The sequence below is a fragment of the Polypterus senegalus genome, chromosome 6 (genome assembly GCF_016835505.1).
Source record: "Polypterus senegalus isolate Bchr_013 chromosome 6, ASM1683550v1, whole genome shotgun sequence".
Lineage (NCBI taxonomy): Eukaryota > Metazoa > Chordata > Cladistia > Polypteriformes > Polypteridae > Polypterus > Polypterus senegalus.
This window is the reverse complement of record NC_053159.1, coordinates 156,845,935-156,872,745: the sequence shown is the minus strand read 5'-3', so window position 1 is coordinate 156,872,745 and position 26,811 is coordinate 156,845,935. Positions and strand designations below refer to the sequence as shown.

The 26,811-nt window shown below is 36.9% G+C and overlaps 1 protein-coding gene across 1 annotated transcript; it reads right to left on the bottom strand.

Moving 5' to 3' along the window:
- Positions 1-1,400: 1,400 nt before the first annotated feature.
- ccdc14 (coiled-coil domain containing 14) lies at positions 1,401-26,519 on the bottom strand. The gene is made up of 14 exons (XM_039757415.1): positions 26,433-26,519; positions 26,108-26,244; positions 25,708-25,763; positions 23,715-23,790; positions 23,556-23,628; positions 23,253-23,378; positions 21,283-21,510; positions 21,100-21,194; positions 18,329-18,860; positions 15,749-15,893; positions 11,695-11,777; positions 10,386-10,604; positions 7,882-8,014; positions 1,401-2,438 (listed from the first exon to the last, which is right to left on the bottom strand). Exons 2-14 carry the CDS (start codon positions 26,138-26,140, stop codon positions 1,496-1,498), a joined length of 2,742 nt encoding a protein of 913 aa, XP_039613349.1. The 5' UTR covers positions 26,141-26,244; positions 26,433-26,519; the 3' UTR covers positions 1,401-1,495.
- Between the last annotated feature and the right edge of the window lie 292 nt (positions 26,520-26,811).

The window sequence follows — 26,811 nt, the reverse complement described above, 5'->3', positions numbered from 1 at the left end:
GCCAAAAGATGGCTTTGAGGTGGAGAATAGCTGGAATATCCTGGGACTGATAGGCTGGACACCAATGAGCTCATAAAAATATACTGAGTTGACAGCAGTGGAATCATTATTACAAATCTGTAATTTTTTTTGTGATCAGTACATCATCAATCAAAGGCAGGATCACTGCATTAACACGCAGCTGGTCATGGATGCAAACCCCACTCTACTAAACAGCATAGTACACTGAAGGGAGGTCAGGTTTAATGGGTGACTGACAGCAAAATGAACCCTGCATTCCACAAACCTCTAGAACAATGAAGTGCCACTTTAGAAGCCTGGGAGGGCTCGCAGAAGATAAGCAGGGGCTGATGGATAGAGGCATGAAGCATTGTGCAGCTACAGAAGACGATCTGGTTTGCTGCTGAACTGCAATGGGCCCCCTACTGTGACTGTTGAAACAAAGTTTCTCACATCCTTTCTGCATGAAAGGATTAAAATTAAAAAATTTTTGGCAGCCTCTATAAAACACCCAAGTTAAGTAACATTTAAGAAAATATAACTGTTGGGTGGAATACTATCACATCTTCCACTGCTCAGCAGGCAGTTGCCACTGGGGTAATTGCTCATTTGTGTCCTGTTATTCAGGTCTTAGTACCACTTTGGATGAAATTGCTTGCTCATGCTAATTCATTAAAACGATTCATTCAAATTTCTAGAGGATTTAAACCAGAATTCAATCCACAGCCTTCAGGATTCGGCAGGGCATCACTGATGGTACCCTTTCTTTAAAGTCCTCTGCTAAAGCAAACGGCCACTGCTCTTGAGCAAGCTGGGATTCCTCCTGGTTCATCTGCCAGATCTCAACAACGAAACAATCAAAATCCCCAAGACCTATCCAAGATTTGCATGCATGAGCATTGGGCTTAATTACTTCTGGGACATCTGAAGTGAGGGTATCGGGAACTTCTTTTAATATATAGAAGTAGCCAGGAACAAAATTCTTTATAATTAACAAAAGATCTAATTAATGGGTTCATCTATCCATTTTCTAACTTGAGGAACCAGGGCAGCAATTACCAGGTGGCAATGCTCATCCTGGTAGCATTGGATGGAGCACCAGTCTGTCACACAGTCCACACGGAGCATAGTTTACTAATTACCACGGACATTCACATTTTTGGAATATGGGAGGAAAGCAAGATTGCCTGGTGAAAACCTCACACAGACAGACGTCAAGAGAACACGCAAACCCCACACAGGCTCCTGGGAGTCATGAGGCAGCAGTGACACTGCCACTATCAAATAGCTGAACTGGGTGTTAAACCAGTAAATGGCTATGCAATGGAATCAACAGCAAACTAGATTATTCAAACAGATTTTCAATACAATTGTTTCTTTATTAAAATACAAGTTTAAAAAAATTATATTAAAATTAAACACAAACATGTATAAAACAGACTACTTACACAAATGCGTTAATTTTCCAGCTCTTAAGAAGATCAGTTAATAAATATCATCTTTTCAAGTCTGATTTTATTGTCCTTTGTAAATTAGCTATACTGGCATCCAGCGCAGCAAGTCCGTTTCTAAAGTCCTGCTCGTCGCGAGTATTAAACGTCGTTGCAGATCCCATACTCCAGTCAGACTTTGCACAATCAAATTCCACGACTGAACAAGCAGAGTTAATAATGGATGGCGTACTTCTATACTTTGGTCCTTGGTTTATTTTTTGTAAAGCAGAGTTCGGAAAATATTTTTTTACCAGGTGGTCTTTTGTGTCTGTGATTTTTTTTTCTTCACTAGTCCTGGTACCAAGTGATTCAGCAAGTGTATTGAATTTCTCAAAATTGGACAAAACTACAGGATTATGTGACCTTTGTAGATTTATAAATGCACTCGGTGAGGTCTTGCCATCGTTTTGAGGCTGCCTATCTAAAGCACCGCTGTTACAATCAATTGTTTTTCGACCAGACAATGTGGTTGATGCTTTTGTTGCTGCGTCATTGGATAGTTTTGCAGTACCAAAAACTGGAAAATGTGCTGCCTCATGAACCTTCCCTCGTTCATTCAAAGAAACGCTACCCTTATGTTCAAACTCTGAAAGAAATTTGGAAGTAAACTCTCGACTTGGTGACGTTCTGGCTGTTAAAACTGCAAAATCATTTTCCTTTGAATTTGAAAGGGAGGGTTTAGAACCATGATTAAAATTTTCTAGTGACCCTACGTCTAATTTGTCTGAGAAGCCCTCATCGGTTTGTAAAGAACTATGATGCTCCACCATCAATGTGTCAAAGTATTTTTTAACCATGCCTCTCACAGGATTCAATGCAGGGTCTTCTATGGGCTGACTTTCAAATTGTTCCAGGAGCGTTTGGGTGAGACGTGAGGCCGTTTTCAGTTTGTTGTTGTCCACACCAAGTTCTGAAATGAGCCTGACCATGCTTTCCTGTACATTCCTGTGAAAATAGACAGCAATTACAATCATAACAAGGGTGACAAACACACAGCAAAAAATACCCAAGAGATCTGTGGTGCTTAAATATAAAAATTAGAAACATTAATAGTAAAAGAATAGGTTTTGGTAATTTGCAACTCCATATATTTTTCACACTAGTTGCAAATGCTCATATGCTGTAGAAAGTTGTGCTTTTTAAGCAAAGCTGTATTTATTTAAATTATACTAAAAAATATTATGAATTTAAAAAAATCACACTTAGTTTACAATTAATGGCAGTGAGACACTAAGAAATTTAACACAAAAGCATAAAATGCATCAAGTACCTCCATTTCGAACTGGCAAACATTTCAGTCTTGCAAATAATACCTTCATTATTCTGGTGGTATTTATATTAAAACAACATTTGAAATAATTTTTAAACACAGGCTCTTGGCACCATCCTTTCAGACAGAAGGACACACACACTTTCTGCTGTGGGTGTAGTTTTCATTGAAATAGCAGCCCATGTAAAGGTTTCAGTGTCACCACCTGAAGTGCTGTGGGCTAGAATATCATGAATAACCTGAATGCTAAACAGGCTCTTTTACTGTTTATATAACTACAGCTAATCTTTCAGCTAAATGCACATACCTTGGCTATGGAAAAAAATGACAAAAAAGGGAAATTTCTATAGTTTTCACTGTTGGCAAAGCATGATAGCAACTTGAGCATTTTCAAAGTAAAGTCTCAGTCACTGAAACCGTGAAGGTGAAAGTTTCTTACGTGGGTAGATAAGGTGAACTGGGAAACCAGAGTTGTTTAAAAGTGTAAGATCCTCACATATATAAATTGCATTTTTGTGAAAACAATGTGGATAAGCACTTTCCCGATATATATGTAACCTCAAGACATGAATCAATATGCAGGAACATTTGTGGGTTCAGAGTGGGCATATTTGCTGGGTTTTTAAGTCTTTTATTTCACAATTCTTCTGGCACCCCATTGGCTGTAGGTGCAAGTAGATAGGGGGTGACAGTTCAATCCAAGATATATGGGGCAAATTAATTTTGCTACAATTGTTAATAACACCAAACCTACCCCTTAAGTGTGAAAAAAGTTATCCTTACATATTGAGACAAGTTCATCTTCATTCCTAATATTGTGTAATTTTGAAGTCTAAGACCAAAAAACAATATAGCCATGTAGTATTTTGTGCTGGAGATAATGCCTTCCTTGCTTGCAGTTTTTGTGGAATACACAATACTTCTGACATGAAAAGTCTAGTGAGACTCGGGGCATATCATCACCACTGTCATCTACAAACAGATTTTACTCAAAACCTTCACGAACCCTCAATACTTTGCCCATAAAAAACACAAACAGGAAAGGAAACAAGAGCCTCAAACTCCTACTGAAAGACTTAAAGGCAAGTATGCAAACACAAACCCTGCAAAAACAGTGATGGAGCAGCACACAGGAGCAGATTCAGAACCCCATTCTCTTGTAGCTTCTTTCATAATATAATCGGGGGGGTAAGTGGTCAAATATACCAAAAAGCACATTTACGCAGGATTGATAAACTTTTATGAACCACTAAATATCTGTGCAAGGAGTTGATCAGCTGTTCCATTGCTAAGACAGAATTTGAACTGTTCCCCAAAACACAACCTCCAGAGCTTTTATAATTTCTGATTAGATCTCATTCACCTATGTGGCCATTTCTGCTACAAAGCTTTTTAATCATCTTAAAGATCTCAGACATGGATTCAACCCCAAACAATGTTTCCAACATGGTCTTCTTTCATGAGAGTAAACCCATTGTCTTTTGGGGTTTCCTAAAAATGCCAGGTTTTACTTCAATGATATTCTCAATTTAGGTCAACATATTGCCAACTTTACTGAGAGCAGCCTAAGCAACATCTCACCTACCCTTTACTAGTTGTCAAGAAGGTTTTCAAGAAACCTCCTCCATGCTCTCACCAAATTTCTGACAAGTGGGCCTTCACTTTGACCACTGCTGCAGCTGCCACCTTTTGGCCTGCTTGCACTTTTCAGTCATCCTTGGGGACTCTCCTGCTAACACTGCATGGAAGGCTCTTCAACCCAACAGCTTAACACTGGTATCCATCTAAACATCAAGACAGCCATTTTAATCTCCTTAGTGTTAGACCCGAGCGTCACACAGGCTGTGAAGACAGTGTTAAAAGCTTTAGTCACTTGGGCAACTGTTTAGACGCATTTTGCATAAGCATTAGACCCGAAGGATTACTTGGGTTGTAAAAGTGCTAACAGCGTTAGTCTTGAGCATTACTTGGGCAATGGTATAGGCGTGTCTTATGTAAGCATCAGGCCTGAGTTGTGTAGATGTCTCTTCTCCTGACCTCATAAGCGTCTCATAAGAAATGTTTTTCAGCACTCAGGTATGGCATGCTCTTGACAGTGATACAAACAGTGATTTTGAGGACTCTCTCATTTGAAGTGATGTTGAAGTGAATCTGTCTTCAGGCAGTGAAATTAAAACGGACAGTGAAACTGAAAGCGTTTCTGATGAATCTGAGTGACGATCACGTTTGGGTTTCTATTGACACTGCTTCAAATAAACCAGCATCATCTCGTTTTGATTTAGTGAGGCAGCCAGGAATAAAAGTGAACGTTGACAGCCAAGATCCATTTACATACTTGGAAGTAATTTCTTTATAATGACCTGATCGAAAGAACTGTTGTTAAGACGAACCGTTATGCAGTATATACAGTGCATCTGAAAAGTATTCACAGCGCATCACTTTTTCCACATTTTGTTATATTACAGCCTTATTCCAAAATGGATTAAATTCATTTTTTTCCTCAGAATCCTACACACAACACCCCATAATGACAACGTGAAAAACGTTTGAGGTTTTTGCAAATTTATTAAAAATAAAAAAACTGAGAAATCACATGTACATAAGTATTCATGGGCGGCGCGGTGGCGCAGTGGTAGCGCTGCTGCCTCGCAGTTAGGAGACCTGGGTTCACTTCCCGGGTTCCTCCCTGCGTGGAGTTTGCATGTTCTCCCCGTGTCTGCGTGGGTTTCCTCCGGGTGCTCCGGTTTCCTCCCACAATCCAAAGACATGCAGGTTAGGTGGATTGGCGATTCTACATCGGCCCAAGTGTGTGCTTGGTGTGTTTGTGTGTGTCCTGCGGTGGGTTGGCACCCTGCCCAGGATTGGTTCCTGCCTTGTGCCCTGTGTTGGCTGGGATTGGCTCCAGCAGACCCCCGTGACCCTATTCGGATTCAGCGGGTTAGACAATGGATGGATGGATGGATAAGTATTCATAGCCTTTGCTCAATATTTTGTCGATGCACCTTTGGCAGCAATTACAGCCTCAAGTCTTTTTGAATATGATGCCACAAGCTTGGCACACCTATCCTTGGCCAGTTTCGCCCATTCCTCTTTGCAGCACCTCTCAAGCTCCATCAGGTTGGATGGGAAGCGTCGGTGCACAGCCATTTTAAGATCTCTCCATAGATGTTCGATCGGATTCAAGTCTGGGCTCTGGCTATGCCACTCAAGGACATTCACAGAGTTGTCCTGAAGGCACTCCTTTGATATCTTGGCTGTGTGCTTAGGGTCGTTGTCCTGCTGAAAGATGAACCGTCGCCCCAGTCGGAGGTCAAGAGCACTCTGGAGCATGTTTTCACCCAGAATGTCTCTGTACATTGCTGCAGTCATCTTTCCCTTTATCCTGACTAGTCTCCCAGTTCCTGCCGCTGAAAAACATCCCTACAGCACGATGCTGTCACCACCATGCTTCACTGTAGGGATGGTATTGGCCTGGTGATGAGCGGTGCCTGGTTTCCTCCAAAAGTGACGCCTGGCATTCACACCAAAGAGTTCAATCTTTGTCTCATCAGACCAGAGAATTTTGTTTCTCATGGTCTGAGAGTCCTTCAGGTGCCTTTTGCCAAACTCCAGGCAGGCTGCCATGTGCCTTTTACTAAGGAGTGGCTTCCGTCTGGCCATTCTACCATACAGACCTGATTGGTGGATTTCTGCAAAGATAGTTGTCCTTCTGGAAGGTTCTCCTCTCTCCACAGAGGATCTATGGAGCTCTGACAGAGTGATCATCGGGTTCTTGGTCACCTCCCTAATTAAGGCCCTTCTCCCCTGATCGCTCAGTTTAGATGGCCAGCCAGCTCTAGGAAGAGCCTGGTGGTTTCGAATTTCTTCCACTTACGGATGATGGAGGCCACTGTGCTCACTGGGACCTTCAAAGCAGCAGAAATTTTTCTGTAACCTTCCCCAGATTTGTGCCTTGAGACAATCCTGTCTCGGAGGTCTAGAGACAATTCCTTCGACTTCATGCTTGGTTTGTGCTCTGACATGAACTGTCAACTGTGGGACCTTATATAGACAGGTGTGTGCCTTTCCAAATCATGTCCAATCAACTGAATTTACCACAGGTGGACACCAATTAAGCTGCAGAAACATCTCAAGGATGATCAGGGGAAACAGGATGCAGCTGAGCTCAATTTTGAGCTTCATGGCAAAGGCTGTGAATACTTATGTACATGTGCGGTCTCAATTTTTTATATTTTTAATACATTAGCAAAACTCTAAAGTAAACTTTTTTCACGTTGTCATGAATTCTGAGGAAAAAGATGAATGTAATCCATTTTGGAATAAGGCTGTAACATAACAAAATGTGGAAAAAGTAAAGCGCTGTGAATACTTTCCGGACGCACTGTAACAGTTCTCCTGTTAAAAGATATACTACAAAAACATATTTTGACAGTATATACAGTATTAGCATCATCATTATTCATTTCATATTATTAATCATTATTATTAGTATCATTGTACTTTCAACACCTCTGACTTTGTACTTCTAGAATTACAAAGTACAAATAAGTTTTTTTTTACAGTAGAAAGAGTAGATTTAATAAAAATGTAACTTTTCAAGCCAAAAAATGCAAAGTTTTAACATTTTTTTGAGAAAATTGGAATACTAAGGAGGCTAAAGTAAATTTTATTTGTAGAGTGTTAATATTTCATGTTTTCAGGATACACTAAATAATTTACATGTTGCTATTGCTGCAGACAGTGCTAAAAGTAGTTAATTTCTCAAAAATATGGTATGTTTCTTTGCCTGCACTGGGGGAAGTCCTGGAAAAAATGTAACTTGTATGACCTCTAGTGGCAGAAACATTATTTCTGAAGTACACTGTAACAGCATTGAAGCCAATATGAAAATGTAATTGTGCACAGGTGCCAGAAACACACAATTAAGATTAGGTTGTCACTATTCACATTTTCAGAATGTCATGGACATATACAATATACAAAGAGTTAAAACATGATATAGTATAGGCAGATAGAATAAACTAGCTTAAACCTCTTCTGGAAAGGTTCGCTGAAAATGCAGGCAAAATATTTAAAGCTGTACACAAAGACAGACATTAGATTTAAAAACAAAATTACCTTGTCAGTTCATGTAGTCGAGTAACTTCTGCATCCCGCTGTTGAAGATTCAACTTCAAAACTTGGTTTTCCTTCTCAGAGGTTTCTAACTGAAACTGAATATTCTTCATTTTTGATAGTGCTTCTTCTATATCTTAAAACCAATTAACAAAATATAAGAATTTATATCATGGACATGTACTCCCATAATATAAAAAAAAACCAGAACCATGAACTATAACCGAAAATCATGTAAAATCTTGAGTTTGGATTTCTCTGATTACTAAAAATGAACTAATAGCAGGAGACAATAAAAGCATTACCTTTGGTGGTATTTTTTTACCTTTTAAACTCCATTAGCACATTCTAGAGGCAACTACCAGGATATTCAGTCATTGCACACAATTAAAAATATCATTGCCAAGAGACCTAGCAACTACAAATCAAACATTATAGTCCCATTTTCAACTTGAGAGCTCCAGGGCAGAAATTTTAAACAGCAGCAAAACAATGTTGTCCTACTTTCCTTTCAGGAAACTAATCTGCAGCAAATATCATGCAGGTCATCAAGCTCAACTGCAATCTGACTTTTTAACTCTGAGTAATGTAAGCCTGTGAGCATGCATAACCAATGCCATACAAATTAAATTTAATATGAACTGGAAAGTTGCTTTCTGTAAGAATTGTGTACTACTTGTGTTCTTTACAAGCTGATAGCTTCTTTTCATACTGTGATTGGATTAACTACCACATAGAAGACCAGCAGTAAATTTAAAATTTATGCAGACTTTTAAGTTCCAAGTCGATGTATTTTTGAGTTTGTATTCTGTGTTAAGTGGAGCTTCCCAAGCAGACTTAAATTGCAAAGACATGGTTGCAATATTGACCGCCATCTCTAAACTGGCTCAGTTTGAATAAGCTGATGATGTGTTTGTTTAGGCAAGGGCTTAGAAGCACTGGTGTCTGAACTAGAGTTTCAAAGTTTCAGAAATGCACAACTAGAAAGGTACTGCTAAGGAGGTAAAATGACAATCATAATATGGATGCATTGTTTTGTATAGAAAAGTAAATTTTGTGGTCTAAAAATTTTGCCTAATAAAAATATGTGGACTGACCACAGATACATTGTGTTGTATTTTTATAACAAATACTACTCTATGCAGATGGGAATGGAAAACCAAGTTGCTTAAAATGACAAAGGTACATTAGAGTCAGGATTATTTCTGTGAAATATGGAAAACTAGAAGTAAACTCAGGCTTTAAAACTGATCACTAATTTGGAACCTGAAAATACTTGCTACTATGTTTTAGTTAATAAAATAAAAAATGCTTGTGGTTATTTTATCTACAGTAATACTGCAGTGCAAACATATTAACCTTTGAAACGATTATGGGGGAATTCTTGAAACCATTACTCCATTAAGTACAGTAAAACCTCCATTTCTCTGTTAACCTTTGGGAGAGCAAAACGCCAGTGTCCACCCATTGCTGTACTACAATTGCTGTGTGGTACGCTGAAAGTTTTGCACATTAAAACAACTTTCCTTTGTGCTAGCATATAGTGTTCTTCCCCAGCGACACAATGTCAGTTACGTACCTTCAGTTTTAATAGCGTTTGGTAGCTTCTCTCTTTTATTATAATTTATCGACTATACCTTGTTATGGCTAATACAAACAACTGTATGGTGTTGGAATTGTCACAAAAAACTGAAATTATTAAACATTTACAAAATGGTAAAAGTGCTTCAATTTATGGAGTAGGATGAACAACAGTGAATGATACAAAGCGTGATGCCAACAAAATTGAATAATGTTAATGTATTAATATTAATATTAATGTTCTGTAAATTGTTATAATTTGTTAATATATTGTGACATGCATGCAGCTTGTGATTAGCTGTTGGGGAGCAGACAGTGTGTAATGAAAGCTGTAAGTAATGGGACTGGGTGAAGGGTGAACACGCCTTTTAGGAGACGAGTGACAGGAGAAAAGGGAAGGTGCGGCAGAAGAAAGTTTTGAGTAGGGAGTCTGTAGACAATAAGCAGGAGTGTTAGTGGTATAGAGAAAAAGGGAATGTGAATGGCAGGGGATAAACTGTTTGGTGGGAAAGCTTTCTTTTATTGTTTTGGAGGTGTGCTCCATAACCCAGATAACAGAGTATAAAAGACAGGGCACCGTTGGTTATGGAACGAAATTTCCAAGTAATATGCAAAAAACTCCAGTACCTCCGAGTTGTTTCCTTATTGCGCTAGTCATTAAAACATTATGTTAAGTAATCTTGTTAATACTCAATTATATATTGTATTGTAAATAAATATGATTATTCGCTAATCACAGTGTATCATTAAAAGTAGCCGTTCTGTTATCCATCTTTTATCTGTCACAGCCTAAGTCCCGACCCCTGATGGATAATCAAGGTTTTACTGTAGCTGTAATTAACAAAAACAGCAAAAAATATTCAATAGATAAGTGTTTTCTGTCTCTATATATATATATATTCACACATACACCAAATAAACATTACCTGTTTTTATGCTATTTATATCAGAATCACACTGTTGTCTTATGAGCATAATTTCTCCTTCCTTGTTTTGAATCGTGTTCAAGAGCTCTTGGTTCTGTACCTTCTGCTCATCAACTGCTTTCAGTAGTTCCTCACACTTTTTCTGAAGTAGTTCAATGCTTTTGTTTGATTCTTTTAACTGTGCTTGCAGAGTCATATTCAGAGACTGCACTGAAATCACTAAAATAAAACACACATTTCATATTTCACTAGTTTATAAATCGTATATGTACTGTACAAGCACAAAGTCAGTGGCCACCTTTATTAGTTATACCTGCTCAATAATGGAAGTGATCTACTTTGACTGTGGGATGACTGCTGTTGCAAGACATGCTGGTTGTAGCATACCCATCTGGGATTTTTCACACCATTATTGTCAAGTTTAGGTGTGATAAACAAAACCAACAGTGAGCGGCAGTTTTATGGGAGAAAACACTGTATTAATGAAAAGGGTCAAAGGGTAGCAACAACACTAACTTAAGTTAACATAAGCCACAAAGCGTTAAACAACAGCTCTGTACATACAGAAGGGCATCTCTCTTTAAATGCACAATCCATTGGACCACAAAAAGAATGAGACTAGAGTAGGAGAAGAACACTACTATCAGATGGAAATAGGAAGATGAAGCTAATGTGGGCATATTAACACCAAAATTGGATGACAGAAAAAGGGATAAATGTTATCTGGACTGACAAATCTCATTTTTTTGCTTTCAGAAATTTTTACTCTGCATATATAGTCAAAATCCTAAACGGTATGAACCCTATAGATCTATCCTGCTTTGTGTCACTGGTACAAGATGTTAGTTGTAATCCAATGATGTGGAGATTTTTATTTTGCCACACTATCAGATAAGCATGTTTTGAATGACACAGCTTATCAAAGTATTGTTGCAGACCAATTGTAAAAGGATAATGCCTCATGTCACAAAGTGTGCATCATCTCAAACGGACGTCATGAACAAGCTTATATATACAATGCCTATATTCCAATACAAGACCTTTTTGAAGAAGTTGTGTTCCTGAAAAATCTACAGGAACTTCAAGATTATGTATCGGTGTGGACCAAAATCCCTAAGAAATGTTTCCAGCACTGGTGAATCCGTGCCTTGAAGAATCTGGAATATGCTGGAGGCAAAAAGAAATCTTACCAATAACTAGATGTGTACCTAATAAAAGTGGCCATTCTGTGTGTTTGCACACATGTAAGTATGTTAATATATTTTATAAATACTATAAAACACAACCTTAATTGATTAAACATATTTACATTCAAAATTTACATCCAATGGATTTAATTCTTTTTCTGCTCTCTCTCGCTCTCTCAGCTGTTGATTCACTATTCTCAGGCGTCTGAAATAGAGAGAAAACAATTTAGCATCTAATAAATTTAAACCCAGTGAAACAATTAATAACTCCATTATTCAATAAATAAAGTAAATTTGCATAGATACAGAAGTTTTCTAATGCACCATAAAACACAATTAAAACATTTCTTTATATTATTATTGGACCACAAACAGTCCATATGCATTTCTGTTTTGTCAAAAACATAGTTAAGTCACAGAAGGTAACTGTATTCCAAACTTGTTTTGTGTCACTAGAAACAAAGAATAAGAAACTGTAAAAACGACTATCCTAAACTACCTGAAGCCATAGCTGTGGCTCTCTCTTTCACTAATGCCAAGATGTACTTTCTTCGACTGTTTCCCATGGGTTGACCAATATCAGATGGGGAATGGGGAAAACTAACATTCATTGTAACAACTGCCTTTTTCAGTGCAGGTTCACAATTGCATCAATAAAGCACAACGCAAGAAGTAAGCATGATTCGAGAAGTTGCATCATATATCATTGGAGTCCGTACCCACACACATACAGTTACATTAGATAAGCCAGTGTTTCCAATCAGCCTACAGTACACATTTTTACCACGATCACCATTTCTTTTGTTCAAATTACATAAACAATAAAAATGCGCTTAATTTCAGTATCTGTTTCCAGATCATCATTTGTACTGTACTCTAGGTGATAGCAAGTACTAAGAATATTTAGCTGCCAAATGTTTTACAATGCACCAACTAAACATAAATAAAGAAAGCTACAAATAGGTTATGCTGGGATTTGTTTTTGCTCCCCTGTTTGCTCCCATCTCTTGATTTTTGGAAAATGTAGGCCAACAACATACCTATCACAAGGTAGCCAAACACAAAAAAAAAACACAACTATAGGAACTGGAAGGCCAGTAAGGAAGCAGCTATAGTAGTGGCCAAAACAAAGGCAGAACAACACTGCTGGGCTTTCTCTGTATTATAGCATGTGGAGCTCAGCAGTATGAGAGGATTTTGGACTAGAAACACCGTTTCTCTAGAGAGTTGAGATTACTCGCACATAATCTGGCTTCCTCATTGTGGTACACAGGGTCTGTAGCTCAGAAAAAGGAGGCAGAGTTTTAAGTAGATAATTGTTTCTTGAATGTGCAGGCTCCAATCAGGTGCAGCTGTGTGTGAGTGTGTTTCACTCAGCAGTTAATTGGGGAACTGGCTGACTGCACAGCATACATATGTGGAGGCAGGTGGATCAGTCAGGCACCTAAAGGACACTACAGAGAGAGCAGATCCTCGCACACATACACAATTAGGAAGAGGAACATAAAGGAGCCTGTGCAGGACAGAGGGGAGAAGGAAAGAAAAAAAGAATGGAAGTTAAAAGGAAAGAGAAAAAATATAGGAGTGAGCGAGAGCCAGTACAAGATGGAAGGAAGCGGGCGGACGAGAATGGAGCCCCCCAGGAAGGAACGCGTAGCCGGCACTTAAAAGGGGGCTGAGGGATCACTCCTGTTGAGTGACTACAGTGCAGAAGAGAACCATTGTGCTCAGGGTGTGTTCTTGCCAGGAGGAGCCAGGGCTCAGCAACTCCCCATGGAACACACTGGGATTGGCGGCGGGTACAAGGCCCGGAATAAAAGGTTGTCTGCATGTTTTGGTTGGATGTCTCTCTGTGCTATGGGGCCCAATCAGGGTAAAATGCAGAGACATCAGTTTTAAAAGGAAGGCATCAAGGCTCTGAATTGAACAGTTTCCTGCCTGTGTTTTTAACCTCACTTTTAATGGAGTTATTTACTGGAATTTTTAACCTCCACTGATACTTTTTACGGGTTATTTATTTAATGAATTTTTGCACTGCACTTTGTTTTGAACACGGTTTGTTCCGACTGTTTTTAATAAAACCACTGGATCACTTGCACCTACCCGTTTGCTTTGTGTATGTCCTTATCAACTGGCTAATCCCGCTGGTATGTTATTGACAGTAGCAGGTTCAAGAGGCTCCCTAGAGCAACTCGGTCGGTGGAGCCAACCCACACCGTCACACCCATTTGCATATTACATGGGGTATACTGGACAAAACCAAGGACACAATGAAGGGATTACCCTCACCATCAGATTGCCTGTTGGTCTGGTCTGTTCATATTAGTATGTTTCCATGACTCACAAATATAGTAATAATTATCTGCATTCACAGTCAATATTATTGTATTATACATTAACCCAAGTAGACACTTCTTGTTCCTGATCACACTGCAAATAATACAATTTCTCCAGATCAAATTTTCCCAAGCTCTGCTAATCTTGAATTATGCATAGAACATCATCAGGCACTGATGATTTACTACATCATTAAAGATTCTTGTGAATGATTATAATGACTGTAGGATTTAGGATTGAAAGGGACTCCATCCAGAGAAATGTCATGTCTTGAAAGTACTGTTACTGGAATAAGCTACCTGCAACCTTGTAATAAAAAAAGCTAATTCAGGAACTAAAGGGATATATAATTAACTTATCACAGGTTGGCATTTTCATTATCTTTAGTGCATGGAACATTTAGGCTGTTCTTGAAGAATGATACAGGGAAAAAAATAGAGGGGTGTGTGTATATATATGAGACAAAAAAGTAATAATTACAAGTTCAATACACTGTTTTTGTTTTCTTTAGGAATATTCCTTTGGTCATACCATGTAGTCTCGTGTATCTGTTTTACCACCTGTAACATCACTTTATTGCTTACTTCACTACAACGGAATTTTATCAGTCTCATGCCAAACTGATTCACATTATTTATATTTTGGTACATCAAATTAATGTCATACAAAACAATAAATTACCAAGTCAAGAATATTGCAAATAATTAATTGCTGCAAATATGGATATACATTTGGCAGAATCCTGCATCCACACTGAGTGGACTTGACTTTAAAACAGATCAAGTCATAATCAGCACTGAAACCTCCCCACTAAAGCTACTGTGGCAGGCAGGTAAAAAACATAATAGTAAAACCCTATACAGTACCTATGTTCCCACAACATACTGTTCTCCTTACCACAAGGGACACTCAGCTATTAATTCATTACTATTACTACAAAAGATCAAATACAATTGTGAGACATGCTACCTACAGAAGTTTTCAGGTGACTTTTAACCATGTATAAATGGTCGACAGGGAGAGGAATACATAGACTGCTGAATGATTTTGTGGAGCTGTAATATTGTATCTCAATATTAACAAAAACATATGGTGGTAGGAAAAGCAAAACATTTATAGCTGTGGTCTCTACCCAAGGACCATAGATGTTGATGTAGTTCAAGTATACAACTACCTGATGGCAGTACATGGCCACATACCTGGACTGGTTTGCAAAGACAGACATCACTTAAACAGAATTGCAATTAACACTATAAGGAGGCACAGATCAACTGTTTGGGCAAACATTTCTAATTATATTCTATTAATCTGTAGTTACAATACCACATTCTGAGCAGCAGAATGAGAACAGGAGATCCCAGCAAGCTTAAACTGAAAAGGTTCTATGGACCAGTCTGGACTGTGTAAAGGCAGTGGCTGAGAAAAGGATACTGAACATACCGCTGGCTGCCATAAACAATTCCTTACACCCTCCACCTGACGCCCTGGTCATTTTTTTTTTGTTTGTTTGCTTCTAGAGCTCCAATACAACTCGATTTGAATTCACATTTTATCATTATGTGGAGGCAAACTCTGGTTGATTAGGATGGGGGAAAGTAAAGCATCTGTAGGATGCATTTGAACCCTACAACTCTCTGATGAAAGTGATAAAAAGATTGCCATGAGATTTCTATTACACAAAGTTTTCATAACCCTTGTATCCTTAACTAGTAGATATAGTCCCCGAATAGACAAACAAGTTTGAAATATAGCGGTGTCCAACTGGTGGTAAGTCCTATGCATAAGTGGTTAATATTTTTGTCAGCAAGCAACTTCCAAAAAAAGCACATTAAAACTTACCGACGTAGCTGGGCGTTTTCACTTCGCAAAGGCTGCAAGGCCAATGCAATTTCTGCCTGTACATTTGTACTTCCAACCATGGTAGGCAACAATGATATATTATCTTCCACCTCTGTTATTACCCTGAACACCTCTGGATCATCTCCTTAATAGAAATAATATAATAGATTACCTTTTCCATTCACAATGCATGCTGCACCATTATTGCAAATAAACTACAAAGGAATTACTACATTTCAAAAAAATACAGGCTCGTAGTGTATAAAAACTCTACTTGTGGGAATTTCTAAAATTAGAAACCCTGAGCAACATAAAAGAAACATTTGGGTTTTAAAGACTCTTTATACTGTATACACAGATTATTAGTATAAACTTTGTTTTACTTTGATCTGTTTACTTTCTAAACTGCTTAACCTGAAGAGGCATAAAGCACAGAGTGGGTATCCCTCAGTTCACCATAAGGGTTATGGGAGGTGAAGCAACATAAATTTAATAAACACAGTTCACCAAGTTTGTCAAAACTGTGGCTATTAAACACTTAAAAGTGAATAATGTGCTCCAACAGTACTCAATTGCAAGACATTTTTTACATTAACACTATTCATATGTGAATCTTAGTGCATAAAACACAATGACATGAAAAGTCACGCATCACATTTATATTTGGCTTTAATTAGAAGACAGGAGTGTTTTCACTTTGTAGATGGTTTTGTCACTGGAACTATAGTTCATTTTAGAAATATATGAAATAATAATAAAAAAAGATCTCCATGTTTGGATGAAAATGGTTGTTTCACTAACATTTCAAAATGATGAATAGATTCAGGCATTTGCATACACAAACAAAATCCTGGATTCGTACTGCTATTTCACTCATGTGTGTTCTTGGTCTAATGCTTTGGTAAGGCAACCAAATGTATGAGTATTTGGCAATATGTTTAAAAAGTCACAGAATATTCCCTAAGCATCACCGCTAAAATAATAATGATGTTACTCCCTTCTCTGCTCCAGACATTCTTATTTTTGTAAATTTCCTAGGGTCTCAATTATAAAACCTGTTGTGTATTCAAGCTTGAAAATATATGTATGCCATAAAACAGGAAAAAAAATGTATGACAAAAAATGTGTGATTTATAAAAGCTGGATGACCTATGCAATTTACCATTTATAAATCAAAATTGTCTTAAACGTATACATGGACATAAATCAAACCCTGCCTGGTTGCCAACCCGAAAACAACCATATATTGACCATGCTAATTAACTTCATAGAATATGCAAGCACGATGCTTCAGACCTTCATTGGCTGGTAGAGCAGCCTCACATACGATGCATCCAACCATCACATACAGCACCAGTGTGGTCTACCAAAACTACTTTTCCTCAAAATAAATGAATAGTGGTTTGAGCAATTTCATTCTTGCCAGGTGCCCTTATTAAGTGCTTGACATTGGCAGTGTATGGTGTGTACCGGCAGTTTTTAGACTACAAGCGCATATAGCGCAGAACCAATAATCCCAAGCTTCAAACTCCACGATGGACACTATCCAATCTAATGTTATTCATCTTGGCACTCAAAAGTCCAAGGTAGACAGAATGCAGCTCCTCCGTTTATAGCTTTCAGCACAGCGGGCATGATGGACCCAAAGCTTGGCCAAGATATTTCTGTCCTACAAACAAGTTCTCTCTCGTAGGTGTCTGTTGCCAGAAAGCTATTGTTAAAACCAAGACATTATCTGATACTGCTCAATATCAAGCAGTGTGTCGATCTAATACCTGGTCTAATTCAGCACATAGTTCCAACAGAATGGCTCTTATGAGCCAGTCTACACTATGGGCAAAAAAAAAAAATCCTGTAGTCAGAAAAGCTTGTTCTCTTAGTATACGACCATTTGTATAGCATTCAAGCAGCTAAACAGAACATGCTGTGTCAAACCAATAGGCTACACATAGTCTGTGAGACATCAGATTTATAGCTTTCTGCAAGCAGGGAGGAAATGACAACTGTGCATTTACTTCATGTAGTTACTGACAGCAAATGACTGCATGTCTTGAGGGCAAATACAAAGAATTGACCCACTTTAAAGTGAGCTAAATTAGTCTTTACATCATATTAATCACTTCTGAAATTCAAAATGTTTATTGCAACATTATAACAATGGCTTGTGATGCAAGTTATTATATGCCTGAAACATCATTTGGCTATACTTCCCTACTTGAGGAAGGGTGTCATTATTTCGCACTCTCAGAAATATTATGTACCGTTTATTTCACTCTAAATGATTTTAACTGCATTTTGTTCCCTTATTCCAGTATGACCAAGATCGGTCACATCACAGTATAAGAATAGGAATATTATAGAAAGTATTTGACTATTTTTACCTACCAGTTGCATTCTAATATTATTGATTAATTTAACCACAATTTTAATCACATATCTAGGTAAAATAAAATAATGTATATACTAAACATTTTACATAAAAACTCACTATTCATCAAGTAAAACACAGGAATCACCAGATTGCAAATTAAAGCTTTAACTTTAAACATGGTTACTTTTCCAAAAAGAGATGCATATTACCTTTCTCTGCTACAAGTGCCTTTAGTTCTCCCAAAAGATACTTTACAGTTTGTACTTTTTTCATAGTCTGGTCCGGACTTGCACTTTTCATTCTGAGAAGGTTTTGTTTATCAAAACTAGTTTGACAACTAGTATCCCTTACTGGAGTATGATCTACTGAATCTAATTCATCTTCACTCGTAGTCCACTCACTATGTTCAGATTCTGATAGTTCAGCAGAAGCTTGCGTCTGGGTTGGGTCCTGTACTTGACTAGACACTACTGGCTGCCAACCTTCAACCTGATGATGCTGAAGATGTGACAAATGCATCTGAATTTGCCTTAATAGGTCTTGATCCCGAGTGTTTCCTTGCTGCAGTCCTCCTTCATTAGGGCATGGTGCATGTGGAATTACCTGTGCTACTGCTGCCTGAGAGGCTATATGCAATGGTACTTGCAATACAGTAGGAAGAGGGGCAGGACTTATATGCACAGGAAAATAAGTGATCCCTCCTTGCTGAGCACCTTCCTTATGAATATCCCTGGAAGTGGTCTGAAATGAGATACAGAAATGTTGTATACTAAATAACTAATGCATAATCAGAAGCTTAACTATATAAAAGTACATAAAACATTCCAATATGCACTTTATTTTTGGTTATTTTACTTATTAAATTTCTACCTAAAAGAATACAATAGATTTTAATATTTAAAACAGATAAACAAAATATTCACGTAATAACTAATGTGCAAGAATTAACGTATTTCCTAGAAATTTTATAAACACAAAAAAGTGGTCCCTTTTGTTATACATCATATACATTTTCTCTCCAATGTATACAAAAAGTCTTTCAGCAAAAACAATGGTTTGTAAGTATAATAAAAGCATGCCACAAGCCATATTTATTTTAATATTGCTAAGTACTTCATGTATATAGATATTAGTTTTAAATGTGACTAGCAGACACAGAAAGGTGTGACAACTTACTAAAAGAAGAAATTTGTTCCATGTGTCTGCATTTGAGCAGCAAAGAACTTTTCTGACATTATGCAGCATTAGTATAGTGAACACTCAATAAGTGGCAGAAAAACTACCCAAGGAGAAAGGTGTAAATGGCAGCATAGATGTTGTAATGCTTTCAAAACAACAGATCTCTAGAATTAGCTAGTAGTACTAAAAAATATTATGGAAGAGAAAAAAAAAAAAAAAAAAGATGCATTAAGGAAAGATTAGCAAGGGATGCGCTTGCTTTTTTAGCAAAATACAGTATAATGTGTCTTCGGTAATTTAGCATCTGATTCAATTAGTCTATTTTTAAAAATATACTGTTGCCATTCTTTTGTTCCATTATCACCTGGCCAGCATGACACTACCTAATTCATTTTGTTTAATTAAAACAGTATTAACACTAGCACAGTATTAGTTTTCTTAACTGGTTGCTTGACTCTTCTCTCTGCATTAATATGTCACTCTAAACAATTCACAATCAGTTAATGCATTATTTAGCACCATTCTTTTGCACTTTTAATACACTTCATTTGGGATTATCATGGGCCCACAACATTAAAATGGCTTGCGATAAATGAATACGGTTAGCCTTTCACCATAAATTGTGATTTCATGAGCTTTACTTGTAGCATAGTATGGGATGACAAACTCATTAATGGGGGCAGTGGGGGGTACAGATACAAACGCATGCACACTGGTTCACAATCTGCAAACCACTCTCTAGAGTAAATGTAAGGCAAATTCACTTTTGACATTCTTTGTGCATGTCAAAACCACAATCAGATTGCTACGTAAGTAGCTGAAATACATCCTGATGAAATATGTCACTCATTTTAACATGCATATTAAAAAAAATTACTACTAATATAAAAACACAGCTTAGCATCCGTGCCAAATCCAAAAGGTGTTAAGAAGCAGAAGTCATATTAATTACAGGGCTTACAGGAATTAGTAAAATGTTACCAATACAAAAGAAGGCATTCTTCCCACTTTTGTTTAAGTGTGATCTTTTTTGTATGGCAACTAGTGAATACATCAATTGAACAGATTTGTATAAAATAAGGCTTCTAAAAGACTGTCGAATCTTCAGTTCTTGCAACCTAGATCATAATGTGCAAATGAGAAAACTAAAAACCAAACTGAAAATATGACAGTGGCACAGCATAAAATTAATGGGTGCCCAGCATACAAAGCCTTTGATTTGTCACACCACTTCCTATTTTATATATATATATATATATATATATATATATATATATATATATATATATATATATATATATATATATATATATATATATATATATATATACACACACACACATATATATAGATATACATACACACACGACTGCACTCTGTCTGCTTTAGTACTAGAAAAATCAGGTTCAGAAAAAAGATTAGACAATTTACAGAAACAAAAATAGGCATGTAGTTTTCATGTGTATGTAACTGCAAAAGTGATCTAAAAATCAAGAAGAAAATGCTTGCTACTGCCTTTAATACGAAAATTAAAATTAAATTGTTTTCCTGGGCCTTACAAATTTAACAGCACCAAATCTTTAGGTAATTAAAAAAATTAATAATAATAAGATGTAAATTTAGCTTATAGTCTGCATTATTAATTGTAGAAGTACACATAATTGTATATGCTGGGTAGTGCATAAGCCCTGTAATGGTTCATTTAACACTCCACATGGAAAACGTTCAGGTGATTATATCACCAAACCAGAAGGGAAAAAACAAAAGTACTGAATACTATGAAACATAACCAAATGCTTACCAATGGCATATGAGATGGACTCAATGAATTTTGTGGAGGCAAAGTAGGTGTAGAAGTGGTTAAGCGACAGTTGAACTTAGTGGGACTTTGCGTTGCTAAACATAAAACAAAAAACATTAATTAAAATAAAAAAAACATTTATAATGAAAACTTTTACCATTAAAATGATTTGGCATATCTTACCTGCTGCACCAGTTGAAAAAGGGATTTGGCTAGGAGCACTGCATACCGGAACTTGATGTACTAAAGATGTTGGTGTTTGAATATGGTCAGAGTGGACTTGCTGAGCTCCAGGACCAGATGCAGTACACTGAATTACCAGCTGTTGGTTACCAGAATGTTGGCCTAGATTTCCATGTTCTTTTTGCTCATTCCCAAGACTTGTACATAAGGGCATAATTCCCTTTTCCCCTGAAAGAAAAGCCATTCATTTTAAATATTAAATTAATGAATTCATCCATCACTCTCCTAATCTGCTTAACCAGTTGTGGACTGCTGATGGCTGGTACCTCCACCAGCAGTACTGAGCACAAGTTGTCAATCAATATCATGTGGACTGCCAATCCATTACAAGGCACATTCCCACAATGTGAGCAAACCAGAACTGACAATTATATTTAACTGCACATCTTTCAAATGCATGAAGAAAATCGATGAACCGAAAGAAAAAAAAAAAAACAAACTGATGAATACTCCTAAGTATACAAACTCCACAAAGAGAATGGCAGGAAGGAATTCAAATCCTGGAGTCTGGACATGTATGGCAGCAGTGCTAAACAAGAATGCTTATTTAGGGGTCAAAAATAGTTTTTCTTTGAAAAATAAACATTCCAACAGAAAGAGAATTTTGATAAACATATATTCCATTATTGCATTGCATACGAAGTGTTTGCTATACAACTCAAGACTGTTGTATGTATAATCAAGAAACATCAAATGATACAATGTTAAAAAAGGGAGGTGTGTACAAGAGATTTTTGCAGTTAAATATGCATTTATCATGTGCTAATTTTAAGTTACAGTTGTCCAAAAAACTTTACCATCTGGTGGATAAAATAACACGATGCGTCAAAAAAAAAATAAAGATAAAAAATCTTGAATATGCTTTTGCTGCTCCAAGGTAACTCATCAATATTAATGAGTGATGCAGAGCTTTAACCAAAACACAATGGTGTGTAAACGAGAAGCTGTAAAAACTAGCAATAGTGATGACAATGTGAGTAGGTCATCAGACATTGACTCAAATAGTGAGACTGATGCATACAGCACTGTACGACTGAACTGCCATGATAGGCCCAGTGAATTTGGTTGTCTGAAGTTAAGTGTGGCGCATGCAGGTGTGTGGCAAAATGGCTATGATCAAGTGGAAGGACAAGAAAGACGTTAGCATCCTAAGCACTGTTTACAATGCTGTAATTGTCAAGAGTTCAAGTTGGGGAAATGAGGAAGTCACTACGTCTTGCACTGTAGTAGTCTATAATAATTCAAGGTTTGCGTCAATTGTGCAAATCAGGCACCTTCTACCCTTATACACAAGTAACAGATAAAACATAAGAAATGCACTTCTACTGTCCTGATTACAAGGTCAAGTTGTACATTAGTGACTGCTTCATAACATATCACACGGAGAACATGTACTAAATCTGCATCGGTACACATGACACACCTTTCCTACTGTATTTTAATATTTATGTTTCGGTATTTGCATGTTTCTGTTACACATAATAACATTTTATTGTCGTTTTAATATTTATTTTTTTTTTTTTAACATTGTTGGCTCCCTTTTCCAGGAGGAAACATAACACTAAGGAGGTTAAGTACAGAGAAACAGAGACTATCCTGGCTTTAATGAACAGTATATGGATAAAAACTTTCAGTCAGTTACTCCCTAATTTAAAACCAATGTCCATATGCACATCCTTGGGATACCGGAGGAAACTTGGCCAACCAGTAAAAAAAACCCTATGCAGACATGGGATGAACATGAAAACAGATAAAAGTATATGGTATTGTGGTCCCTACAGATATCAGGCAATAGTCCAAATTACTATATTACTCTCGCACGCAAAAATATGTTTTAATCTTACATTAGTGTAATTCTTCACACCTACCCCTAACAATTCTCTTAAAAATGGGGACACATAGACACCTACCTGTACTCTTCTTTAAAGTACACGAAACCGTAGATCGGTGAATTTCTTTCCTTTTATCATTTTTTCCTTTCACAGAGGTCATTTTAGTAGCAATCTTGCCAGGTTTTGAACTTGAAGGCTTCACATCTAATGTAAGTTTGAATATGTTACTTAAAATTATATATATATATATATATATATATATATATATATATATATATATATATATATATATATATATATATATATATATATATATATATATATATATATATATATATATAAAGTCACAGTAACAATAATAAAATATAAATGGTCATATACCTGCTTTTTCAGTCTGCAAAATACCTTTCAGCAAGGCAGCACAGCGGTCAAGACCTTTGTGAATAGTAGCAACCTAAACAGAACAAACAAATTGAATACATATTTTACCCCATTTTAAGCCACCAATGTAAACCTCAAGACAGCTGTCTTAATCTTTACCTGATCTTCAGAGTCTGTAGAATAGAGTGAGTAACCAGAATCTACAGAAGATGCCAAGTTCTTTCTTCCAGGGGCCCTAAAACAAAATAAACCTCAATAAATATAAAATCAAACACTTCCAACTATGATACTGGTACCAAGCTTTACAAAAATTAAGTTGTCTATTTTGTTGCCAATAGTTTGATTTCAGCATATGAATATACAAATGCTATGGTTTATTGAATGTCGCTTAAGAATGACAAAGCCTGTAATCAATAATTAAAACATCTGTCCATCCATCCATTATCCAACCCGCTATATCCTAACTACAGGGTCACGGGGGTGTGTTGGAACCAATCCCAGCCAACAGAGGGCGCAAAGCAGGGCACAAATCCTGGGCAGGGCACCAGCCCACTGCAGGACACACACACACACACACACACACTAGGGACAATTGAGAATTGCCAATGTACCTAACCTGCATGTCTTTGGACTGTGGGAGGAAACCCACGCAGACATGAATATTAAAATGTCTTTATTTCAGAATGGCTTCAGAGGTAACACTTTGGTTTAGGGCTCTATTACTCATTTACTATTATGTAAAAAGACTTTAATAATAACTTCTTTGGACCTTCATAACACTTACAAAGCATCAGTAAAGGGTTTATCTCTTCAATGTGCTTTACTAACAAAACTTCTTTTTGGAGTAGCCTGAGGTGCCTTAACTGAAACACATTTCTCCTGATATTACATATTTAGTATAAGATTTGTGAATTCTTCATATTAACAAGCACTTTTACCATCATATCAATATGCCACACTGCACAGTTATGAATAACCTATATACTAATATTTTACATGCGTTATTAAGACCAAAGGAAGCCTTTGTTAAGGTCTTGTTACTTAAAGAGTAATAGTTGAATTTTTGCAGTACCTAAAATGTTACCACAAGTATCTTGGGTTATAGACAGAATGTTTTCTGCATAAAACTATAATCGGTTAACACAAACTTGAATTACATTAAAAAATTATTTAGATCATACAGTTTTAAAAGGACTCTAATTTAATTTTTTTTTTTTTTTATATTTTTCAAGATTCTTTCACATGATGCCCATATGTGTCCATCCCTCTTAGACTTGAACATAATGCTAATTCACTCTAGGACAATTTCTAGCAAAATATTCAGATTAGACTTTTTATAAAATTGATTTGAGCAGAGACAGAAACAATCAACACATGAAATACTATATATATATAAAATGAGGTCTTGAAGTACTAAAGTGCTCCATATTTTAGTATCAAGAATTTCTTACAGAAAGTGTATGAAAGTGCTAAAGTAATAAATACATTATGTTTTCCTATATTTACTTGTAATGAAAAATTTTACATTTTTTGAAATTACACCATGCAGTATACAAAACAATTCCAGTGTAGCAGCAAATACCAAACAATAATATGAAAAAGAGATACATATGTTGTTTTGGCCATATTTCCTGCAAACAGATAAAGCCTCACAAAAGGCTTTATCTGTAACTTCAAAAGTATAGTATGTGGTTGGTAATAGTGGAACATTAATGCAGTGTGTAATTTATTATATACATAATACACACACACACATTTCAATCTATACAAACTCTTTATTATATAGGCTTACAATGCCTATAATTTAGTTCTCATCTAATTCGCAACTGGCATATAAGAGTTGAACATGGGAAATATATTTTAAAAAATAGCAAAGCAACTAATTCAAATGGCTTTTCACAGGAAAGTCAAATAGAGGAAGGTGCTTTGCATGAAATTGTTGAAATGCACGCAGTCTCAGCGTTAAAGATCCGAGTTCGACCTGGGCACTGCCTGAAAGAATTAGTATTGCGGACCAAGTGACAGACTCGAAATCCGTTAAGGTTTACCAGTTGCCTTGCGACACATGCAGCGACAGACCCCTGGAGCCCCCTAGAATAACCATACACCGGAAGGAAATAAATGAATACATGAGAAGTTTAATATTACTTACCGTTTTCTACAAATTGGAGCCTTTGCAGATCCAACAAGTCTTCCCGAAGAGATTGCCTTAAAAACAGATAAGCGATTTTTTTTATATCTTCCAGTCGAATTATCTCTGCTGTATTTATAATTTAATACCGATGACAATAAAAACCGAGATTATAGACATACTATCGTTGTGTAATGTGTTTTTGCATGCAAAATTGCACCCGTTAATTCTAGCATAATTGTAAGTACAAAAAACAAGCGCTAAAGCTAACACACGAAGTTCTATAATTGTACACTAAAAACATTCACACACACACCGCCAATCCCAAAAGGAATCATGCCGCATAGTATCAAAATGCTATTCAGCGCTGTACGATGACATCTGAGAAGTACATACGAAATCAGCATTAACGATTTCTTACCTTGCTGGTTTTATTTAAACCTTGCCTTGCCATTTTTCTTCTAGATATGGATTTCACCAAAGAATGGGGTACCAGTTAGAGACGTGTTTTCTTTTGCCCATTTCGTAAACGATCTGCTTCGTTTAGATCGATTTTACCTGAAACAATAAAGCCATTGCGTTAACCACCGCCCACCTGCAAGCTCGAAACAGTAACCAACTAGTAGCGTGAATAAAGTCAAGTTCCGTCATAGGAATGAAACGTGACGCCCTATGACATACTCCACCCATAACACAACAAAAAAAAATCTTATTTGTCTTCTTTAAAAAACGGAAACTTGGCTTACTGTAACAAACCAAACACAAACACCGCCAACGCCATATTTGTGATTGACAGAACTTTCCCTTTAAGGGCCGTTCAAATTCGGTTTGTGATTGGTGGGCAATCATTTTCGCGGTTCTTTAAACCAGCGCCTACTATGGTTCTCATTCGCTTTTGCTCTCAATTGTGCCTTTCTATTGGTTACTCGTATGACAGTCCGTTGCTCGAAAAACGAGGCCCAGTAGCGCACAGTCTACGCCATTTCCGTAAACATTACCAAACAAAGGGCAAGTGGTTATGACACGACGCCCTCGGTTGCTAGTAACCACGGAGACCGTTGGCCGGCAAACTGAGAATAGAGAGCGAGAAAGAAAGAGAAGCGATCCGTTTTCGCGGCGTTCAGA

Bases quoted from the DNA above. Each gene is read 5' to 3' on its own strand.
- ccdc14 (XM_039757415.1), bottom strand. From the start codon at position 26,140: ATGGCAAGGCAAGGTTTAAATAAAACCAGCAAG. The intron at 25,764-26,107 runs GTAAGAAATCGT...TCTGTTTTTAAG, and splicing joins GTTTAAATAAAACCAGCAAG to GCAATCTCTTCGGGAAGACT. The intron at 21,511-23,252 runs GTAGGTGTCTAT...CTTTTCTTTCAG, and splicing joins TACTTTAAAGAAGAGTACAG to GGGAAAAGGGAATTATGCCC.